The sequence below is a fragment of the Echinops telfairi genome, unplaced genomic scaffold (genome assembly GCF_000313985.2).
Source record: "Echinops telfairi isolate 266 unplaced genomic scaffold, ASM31398v2 ScPeMD7_7400;HRSCAF=8409, whole genome shotgun sequence".
NCBI classification, from domain to species: domain Eukaryota; kingdom Metazoa; phylum Chordata; class Mammalia; order Afrosoricida; family Tenrecidae; genus Echinops; species Echinops telfairi.
This window is the reverse complement of record NW_022111300.1, coordinates 45,280,730-45,289,552: the sequence shown is the minus strand read 5'-3', so window position 1 is coordinate 45,289,552 and position 8,823 is coordinate 45,280,730. Positions and strand designations below refer to the sequence as shown.

Here is an 8,823-nt window from a genome sequence, read left to right as displayed (position 1 = left end):
ACCACCACCACCACCACCTCCACCACCTCCTCCACCTCCTCCACCTCCTCCACCCACCCAGCATCATGGTCTCATCTGCAGCTTGTCTCGGATTTAGTTGGTAGGAGCTCATCTCCATGTCATGCATCACCTGTGGAGCGGGGTGGGAGTTGGGGCGATGAGTGTTTTGGCTTCCTAGGAGGAATTGCCGCCAGAATGCTCCTGAGAAGCGAGGATGGTGAGACTTTATCGCACAAACTGTGGACATGGGATCGAGTGGGGCCAGTCTCCGGAGAAGGACCTCATGCTCAGTAAAGCAGAGAGGCAGCGAAGAGGACAGTCCACAATGAGCCGTGTGGACCCCATGGCTGTGATGCCGGGCTCGGACATGACAGCGTGAGGGAGGATGGCTCCGGCCCAGGCGGTCTTTTTTCCTGCCGTCCGTGGGTCCCTAGGTGTCGGAACCAATTCGACAGCACCTACCACCACCACCAGTTCAACACCAGGAACCATGCCGCCTGGGGTGGGGCCAGGTGGAGCAGCCATGGGCTTCCTGACAAGCATGAGGTGGATAGACACCTGGTACCATGCGTGTGAAACCAGGGCTCCAGCAAGGACCCCCTAGGAAGATGGGGCTGGCTTGCATGGTTCTGACAAGTGTCTCAGGGGTTCCTCTGGCAGCTGCCCTGCCAGGAAAGCACCTGGCATTAATTCGGAAGGTGTAAAAGTGCCCGCTCAGTGGAAGTGAGCTGAGTGGGCCTGGCCAGCTCCCGGGCCTTGGTGTCTGTCCCCAGCCCTGGACAAGAGAATCGAACCAGATAGCCCCAGAGGATGCTTTTACCCTCTCGGGTCTTTTTCCAAGGTTAACGTGATGAAGATGAGCAGCCCAAGCCCAGCCCCCACTCCTTCCTCCTGCACCCAGGAAGGACCCAGGCCCAGCACCTTCCAATCAGAACACAGCTCTTCTGTCCTCCCAAAGAGACAGAGGCCACGCACCCTAGCCTTGTGCTCAGCAACTAGAAAGGCCCTGCGTCTTCAACAGCAGAACAGTCAAGCCCTTTGGTCTGATTGGGGCTAATGTATTAGTCGGAGGTTTTACCACGGTCATTCTTTTAATGGCAGAGAACGGTTCACAAGCATAAGCAGATGTGGACAAAAGCCTCCTCCCTGGCCGCGTGTGCACGACGGTGTCTTGGCTTCCCCTCGTCCACCGTCTGTAACATGAGAGTCAAACCCACCGAGAGCCAGACAGCCACCGCCCGTTGCTCAGAGCACGCACAGAACTGCCTGGTGACAGAACAGTGCCCGTCCACACGCAGCCTGGGAGACCTCGAGCTGTCTGGCCGGGAGCCAAGAGTGCCTGCCGTGTTTGGTCACTTTGATGTTGGCTTTGGGGTCAGCTCGGGTCAAGCCCAGGTTTGGAGGCAGAGGAGGGCACTATGGGCCTCGTTCGCTGGTCAGTCTCTCTTGCCCCACCCTTGTTTGTGTTCTGATAGAGCAGACAGGACCCTGACCCTCATCACTGATCGGAGGTCAGCATGGGAAGAGCCACGTGTTTCCTCTCCGCTCCAGCACCACGAACTCGTACATCAGCACCTGGGGCTGGCACGTTAGTCAAGGCTGACTTGTGCCATCCCAGGGTTGGTGCCCCCCAACCACTCCAAACCAGGTGCCATCGGTCCATTCTGACTCAGTGCAGAGCAGAGCTGAGCCCCATGGCGTTTCATGGATACAAACCTTCAGAAGCAGGTCCCCAGCCCTTTACTCTGAGGCACCTCTGGGGGGGGCTCGAGCTGGTGATTTTAGTCCCTTGTTGAGCTCTTCACCCTCTGCACTGCCCAAGGACCCCGTCTATGCTCCCTAGGTGGCTGAAATGTGCTACCGGGCTTCAGAACCTCCCACAGAGCCACACCTGCAGTCAGCTTTGTTCGCAGGTGACAGCGCCCTATGCCACGGGTCGGCAAAGGGCGGCTCTCAGACCATATGCAGCACTTTCAGTATGCACACGTGGCTCTTGGAGTAATGTTGGAACCCTTTCAAGGACATGGTTCAGATGATGATTTCATCTGTTTGGAAAAATAAATGTATGGCTCTTGAATAATTTATGAATTGTTGTGAGGGACAGGATTGGCTCTTCTGTCTCAAAAGTTTGCCAACCCCTGCCCCGTGGAATGCATGGAAGATGTCCTTTAGATGTCTGCAGTGTATTCACTCTTGCTAATATGGTGTGTCGGGTCATATTCCTGTGTGCCTCGCTCACACACTGCCATAGACACAAGACTGACACAGCAGCCCTATAGGACGGAGCAGTGCTCCTGTGGGTTTTGGAGACTGTAACTCTACAGCAGTGGTTCTCAACCTGTGGGTCATGACCCCTTTGGGGGTTGAACGACCCTTTCACAGGGGTCGCCCAATTCATAACAGTAGCAAAATGACAGTTATGAAGCAGCAATGAAAATAATTTTATGGTTGGGGTCACCACAACATGAGGAAATGTATTAAATGGTCTCGGAAGGTTGAGAACCACTGCTCTATAGGGATAGAAAGCCTCACCTTTTTTCCAAGGAGCAACTGATGGTTTCAAACTGCTGACCTTGAGGTTAGCAACCCAACACACAACCACTACTCTACCAGGGCTCATACATAGGCCAAAAAACTCACTGCCACCAAGTCAATTCTGACTCATAGTGACCGTATACAACAAACTAGAACTGAGCCCCTATAAATTTCAAAAACTGTACATCTTCACGTGAGTAGAAAGCCTCATCTTTCTCCCGAGGAGTAACTGGTGGTTTTTGAACTGCTGACCTTGTGATGTGCACCTCATCACATAAGCCACGACACTACCAAACCAAAGCAAACTCACTGCCATCAAATCGTTCCAACTCATGGCAACCCTGTAGGATAAGACAAACTGCCCCTGTGGATTTCTGAGACTGTAACCCTTTACAGGACTAGAACGCCTCAAAGTTCTCCTGTGGAGCAGCTGGTGGTTTCAAACTGCTGACCTTGTTGGTTAGCAACGCATCAGGGCTCCTAGGTACCTGCCTGGTCCTTAAACTCGAGTCCCTAGCAGTAAACATTAGAGCTCTGTGCCCCCTGGTGGCTAGCTCATAACATTGCACCTTAGACAACAGCAATTTGGAACACAATGTTTTGCGAGGTGGGATTTCCCCCAGGGTCATGACACAGAGTTATCCAAGAAGCCCGAGAACATACAAAATCGGAGACGTTTCTACCCAGATTTTCTATAGGAATTATTTAGGTAGCCTAAACCAAAACCTACTGCCATCAGTCAGTTCTGACTCCTCTCAACTCTCCACAGGGATTCTCCGGCCGTCTGTCTTTACTGAAGCAGACCGCCTCATCTTTTTTCCATAGAGCACCCAGTGGATTTGAACTGCTGACATTGTGTTTAGCAGCCCAGCACCTGACCTGCAGTGGCACCAAGGCACACCCAAGATAATGTAACTCTACTTTGAGGATGGCTGACAAATCCCAGAGGAGGCAAATCCCCACTCAGAACCGATCGTGCTTTCCAAAGAAAACGCGTGGCCTTGTTTGTGCTCAAGCCCTCTGGGAATGTCAGGGAAGCCGTCCCAAACAAGGTGTACCTCCCTGGGTGATGCAGCTAATCTTGTAGAGAACTTCATCAGTGAGGGTGCCAGTCATGACAGTAATAGCGCCAGGCAAGGACCACTGGTGCCACTTCGGTTAAGTGCTGGCTGCTAACCCCAAGCTTCCACTCCACACATCTTCCTCCCTCAGAGTCAAACCTCTGACCTCCGGGTTAGCTGCAGAGCATGTCACCAGGGTTCCAAAAAACGGGCCTTCAACCCACTGGCAATGGATGGATGCCAGCTCATAGGTGGAGCTGTCAGGTAAGCCTTGCTTTGTTAACCTCAAGGTCAGCGGTTCAGGAGAACCAGCCACTCTGCAGGAGAAAGAGGAGGTTATCTGTTCCCAGTGAGAGTTACAGCCTCAGAAGCCCTACACAGGGTGGCTAGGGGGATGTCCACCCAATGGCAGTGGGTCTCCAGAAAAGACCACAGGGCTACATCCTTGTATGTGGAAGAAGGGGTGGCGGGGAGATTTAAAGAGGAACAGTTAGTTGAGCCTAAAATGCAACAACCAAGCCTACCCTTCGGCCCGTCCCTAACTGAGCATGCCTGCAGTCACCCAGAACTTTAATATCGCACACACGCCCTCGCTGAGGCTGTCTCTCTCCGCAGGGCTGGACGAGAAGGCGGGGAACGTGGCGCAGGCCCAGAGCTGCTGTGCCTCCTGCAAAGAGTTCCACCAGATGAAGCAGACGGTGCTGCAGCTAAAGCAGAAGGTGGGTGCCTGTAGGAGCCGGGGAGCCAGAGACACCTGGCTGTCTGATCAGGTGAGGAAAAATGCGCATTGATTCCAGGCCTCACTGGTCGGACGGACTCATGCTCTCATTCTCTCTGATGAAGACTTGGATGGGAGGCCTGCGCTGGGACAAGTAAGTTTGGGACTCTGATGCTTTCCTCACGGCCCTGTGGGCTGAAGATCTAATGACAAGTAGGCACCACAAAGCCTGGAATCTGTTGTCGTTGGCTCCCCCCACCACCACCACCACCACCACCACCATGGCAACCCCTTTATGACATAGTAGAACTGCCCCCAGAGAGTTTCCCTGGCTGCAGAAATGGCTCACCAGGCCTTTCCTCCGCAGGCCCTCAGAGCAGATCGGAACTGCAGATCTTTGGGGTCTCAGGCCAATGATTGCAGGCCAGTCATGCTGGCCACAGCCCTGGAGGCTGGGCGCTGTTTATGGCAGCCTGCACGCATTGACTGGCAGGTTATGGAAGTAGCCTACTCGAGGGGGCAGGGGGCAGCGCCAGGGAGTCCAGCCTGTGACTTTGTGACGGTGATGAGAATGGACAGACACAGCGCCCTGGGCCAGGCTTGTGCGATGGTATCGAATCATGCTGTCCCTGGACAAGGACACCATGCTTGGGAGAGGGACAATGAAAAGGAGGAAGGCCCTCAATGAGATGGACTGACACAGTGACTCGGGTGTGGGAACAACTGTGAGGCTGGCACAAGACCCGGCAGTGTTTCATTCATTCTGTTGTGCGTGGGGCCGCTATGGGTCGGAACGGACTCCACAGCCCCGGACAACAGTATTTTGTCCAAATCTACTCAGTGTATCCTCTCCATACACTTCTGTCAACCGGGCACCTGCAGCAGCTGTAGGTTTGAAAGTTAAATAGCAGTTCAGGCTCTGCCTGGGGTCCGTGTGTCTGGGCATCTCGGCCCCTAGAAGGGAGACACCATTTTTAAAGAGCACCCACCGCCATCGTTTGCGGCGTGTGGGAGTCATGTGCCCTGATGGCGAGGGCTGACTCTCGTCAGAGAAGGCTCCTGCCCACGGCTGACGGGCTCCCCGGGCTCGGGGGCTGGCCTAATGTCCTGAGAACGCCCCCTGATCAGGGACCTGACTTCCGAGTCCAGGGCCCAGCTGCCCCCAGAAAACTAAGCTCACTGCCATTGAGTTGATTCCAACTCAGAGCTACCCTATAGGACAGGGTAGAACTGCCCCTGTGAGTTTCCACGACCATCACTCTTTACAGAAATACAAAGCCTCATCTTTCCTCCGTGGAGCGGCTGGTGGTTTCAAACTGTGGACCCTGAAGTTAGCAACCCAGTTCATAACCACTATTCCAGAAGGGGGGCAAGGGGACAGAGGGGGGGCTCCTGTAGATGGTACTGATTGTCCCTAAGGTCACGCTGGTTTGCTGGTGCCTCAGAAGTTTCTCGGATGTCGTAAAACATAAACTTGCTGGTTTGTTTATTTGTCTGCTTCCCATTCAAGGCTCTTAGCACATCAAGCAGGTGTGGGCAATCTGCTTAACTTTGGCATCCGGTTATTCCAAAGAGCAAGCGGGCACGCATGAGCCGGGATCGCTTTTCAATGTCCAACAAGCGTGCAGGCCTGCCCCTTAATGAGAAGCTCACGTGAGCTAGCAGAGCCACAAGCTAAGAAGGGAAGCAGCCTGCCGGGCCTTTTGCACGTTCTTGGTGTGTGTGCTGTGAGTGCGACATGGGTTCTAACCCTACGGAGCCTGTGCTCATAGGGAGAGTAAGCAGAACAGAGGCATCGACGAATGCATCCCACATAGCTCTCCCCGGGCGAGCGTGGACTGATCGTAGTCTGTTGAGCATATCCAAAAAAGCGTTCGTGGAGGCCGGATCGACGCTTCAGCACACAGCAGTGCCGGCAACAGAGTGTTCTCAGGGGTGGAGGGAGGTAGCTGCCCAAGAGGGGAGGCCAGAACTACAGACGAGGTCTGTCTGCACACCCCTTTTGCCTGTGCTGGCGCCTGGACCAGTGGGGGCCGGCTCACTTCCTCTCCTGGCTGCCAATGCCTTCTCGTCTGTTCCTTGGGGAATCTCCAAAAGAGGGCAGGAGGCCTGCCTAAATAAACAGCGGCCCAGAAGCAGGTGTGGCGTCTGGGACTGAGGCCAACCCGCAGCATGCGAGGGTGTGGACACATGGTGCCCAGTCACTGAGCACAGCCCGGCCTGGGCCATGCCACAGCGGTCATTTGTCCGGAACAGGGGCCGCCGGAGCAGCCACCTGTGGATTAGCAGAAACTACGAGACGGGATTTTAGCGGAGCAAGGCTCACCCGGTCATGTCTAGCGATGCACTGTTTTCAACCACTCAAGCAGCCACCGTACACGTGGACTTCCCCAGGTGGGATTCACAGGAGTCTCACTGACTGTCTGTGGGGAGATGCCTCCGTGGAGACGCTCCTCGATGGAGGAGCCCAGATGAGGCCAGGGACACCTGTGAGTCACACCCCTGTGCACGTTCAGGTGGAAGCAGAAGCAAAAGAAGAGAGTAACTGTAAGGAATGGTGCAGGACAGGGCAGTGTTCCAACACCCACACCTAACAACCGCATTGTGTCCTTGCGTGTTACTTAGGAAGATACAACATATCATCAAATAGCTAGCCCTGTCTAGACTTACAACCACCCGAGAGCAGAGGAGAGGAACCCTGATGGTGTGGTGGTTTCACATTGGGCTGCTAACCCTGAGGTTCGCAGTTCGAAACCACCAGTCTCTCTGCAGTGGGGGTGGGGGGTGGGGTGAAGTTTCGACTCCTCTCGCGTTGTGGTCTCAGAAACTCACAGGGGCACTCCTGCCCTGTCCCACAGAGTCACCAGGGGGGAGCATTGGCCCCATGGCGGTGAGTTGAGTTATAGGAGGGTAGAACTGCCCTGTAGTTTCCAAGACTAAATCTTTACAGAAGCTGATTCACAGGGCGGCCGGCAGCCTGTGCTGCCCACCCTTCTGTGCGGCCCTTGTTTTATTAACACAGACATCAGGGGGTGGGACGTCGAGCCCACAGAGGGCCTTCTGGGGCTTGAGGCAACGTTCTCGGCTTTGACATGGGTGTTGATTAAAAAGCCCCTGACCGACCGCCATGGGGTTATTGTTTGATGTGGTTTCTGGGTTCTGCGTTTCATTTTCCAATTAAAAGTGTTTTCCAAAGGCCCCCAGCCCCTGCCTGCACTGCTCCCGGGTGGGTGGGGAGTACACTTGAGAAACAGCTAGAAAGGGGGGAGGGGAAGACACCGGGGAGCTCACTTTTAGGGAGGACCCTGCCCTCCACCCCCAAGAGCTAAGCAGCCAGGTTCTGAGAGCGCTTCACAAGCCCCAACCGAGGGGTTGGTCCTGGCGTCCAGGATGCCATCAGAGGTGGGGGACCCCTGGGCAGATGGTAGAGGTGCAGCTGCCCTGGGCTGGGTGCCGGAGACAGTTCCTGACCGGGGACCAGACAGGCTCCAACAGGCGTCTAGGGAAGCTGAGGTGGAAGTAAGGTCTCTCAGCCCAGAAACTTCAGCACCCTTGCCCTGAGAATGAACAGGGACCCCTGCCTCATAGATCAATGTGCTCACCACCCAGGTGACGGGGACACCAAGACCCTCTTGCCATTTGTCTCTGTGGTTTTACCTGCTAAAAAACCAAGAGTGCCCCACTCAGGGTTACAGGGCTGTGTCAGCCACCTTGCAAAGGAGGGGAGCAATTGGTTCCCATAAGGCGGCAAGCTGCGTGCCAGAGGGCAGACCACATGTAGTCACGACTTTCACTTTTCATTCATCCTGGGTTTCTTCCGCTGGCAAGATCTGTCTCCATGACTAAACCGAGCCATCAGCTTATGAAACTGGCTCAAGGGAGCCCCCAAACCCAGCAGCGAGAAAGCAGACCGTTGCCAGGGGTGACCACCAGAGTCGTGTTGCACCACGTGAGTGCCGAATGCAACCTCTGCCAAGTGTTGGGGCTCAGAGTTAGACGCAAGGACAGGGGACCCGGGACTGGCCACCAAAGGTGTCCCTTTGGCTTCCTGCCTGGAGGTCCTCACAGCCGTGAACCTCGGCTGTCACCGGGTTCTGGTCATCTTTTGCCATGTGCTCTGGTCACGGTACTATTAAGTCAGGTTGTGCTAATCCCTGATAACGGAACCCCTTCCAAATTTTGGGCCCCAGAATCGCTGGGGACAAGGGGGTTGCGGCGCATGTTCCACAGGCCTGCCTCACAGCTGAGCCTGGAGCCTCGGGGAAAGCAGCAGGTCCCTGCGGACGAGGATGGAGGCTGGTGAAGGAAGCACCATCATTGTTGAAATGGCGTGGGCAGGAGCCCTAGGGTCCCCCTGCATGGTTGTAATGCCGTGCTTTGTCCTGGCTTGGACCCCAGGAGGCTCCCCATTCCCCACTGAGTTAGTTAATTGTGCCAGCCTGGCCGATAATCACATGTGGTGCTGGTTGAAAGGCGGAGGGATAAATGGGTGGTGAAGCCTCGCCTTTC

At 55.1% G+C, this 8,823-nt stretch overlaps 1 protein-coding gene across 1 annotated transcript in view; it reads left to right on the top strand.

The window, feature by feature from the left end:
* CCBE1 (collagen and calcium binding EGF domains 1) overlaps positions 1-8,823 on the top strand; it is a 213,231-nt gene that overhangs the window by 190,940 nt on the left and 13,468 nt on the right. The window contains exon 6 of the mRNA XM_045296239.1: positions 4,212-4,315. Coding sequence (XP_045152174.1) covers positions 4,212-4,315 — 104 coding nt within the window. The remainder of the gene's footprint in view (positions 1-4,211; positions 4,316-8,823) is intronic.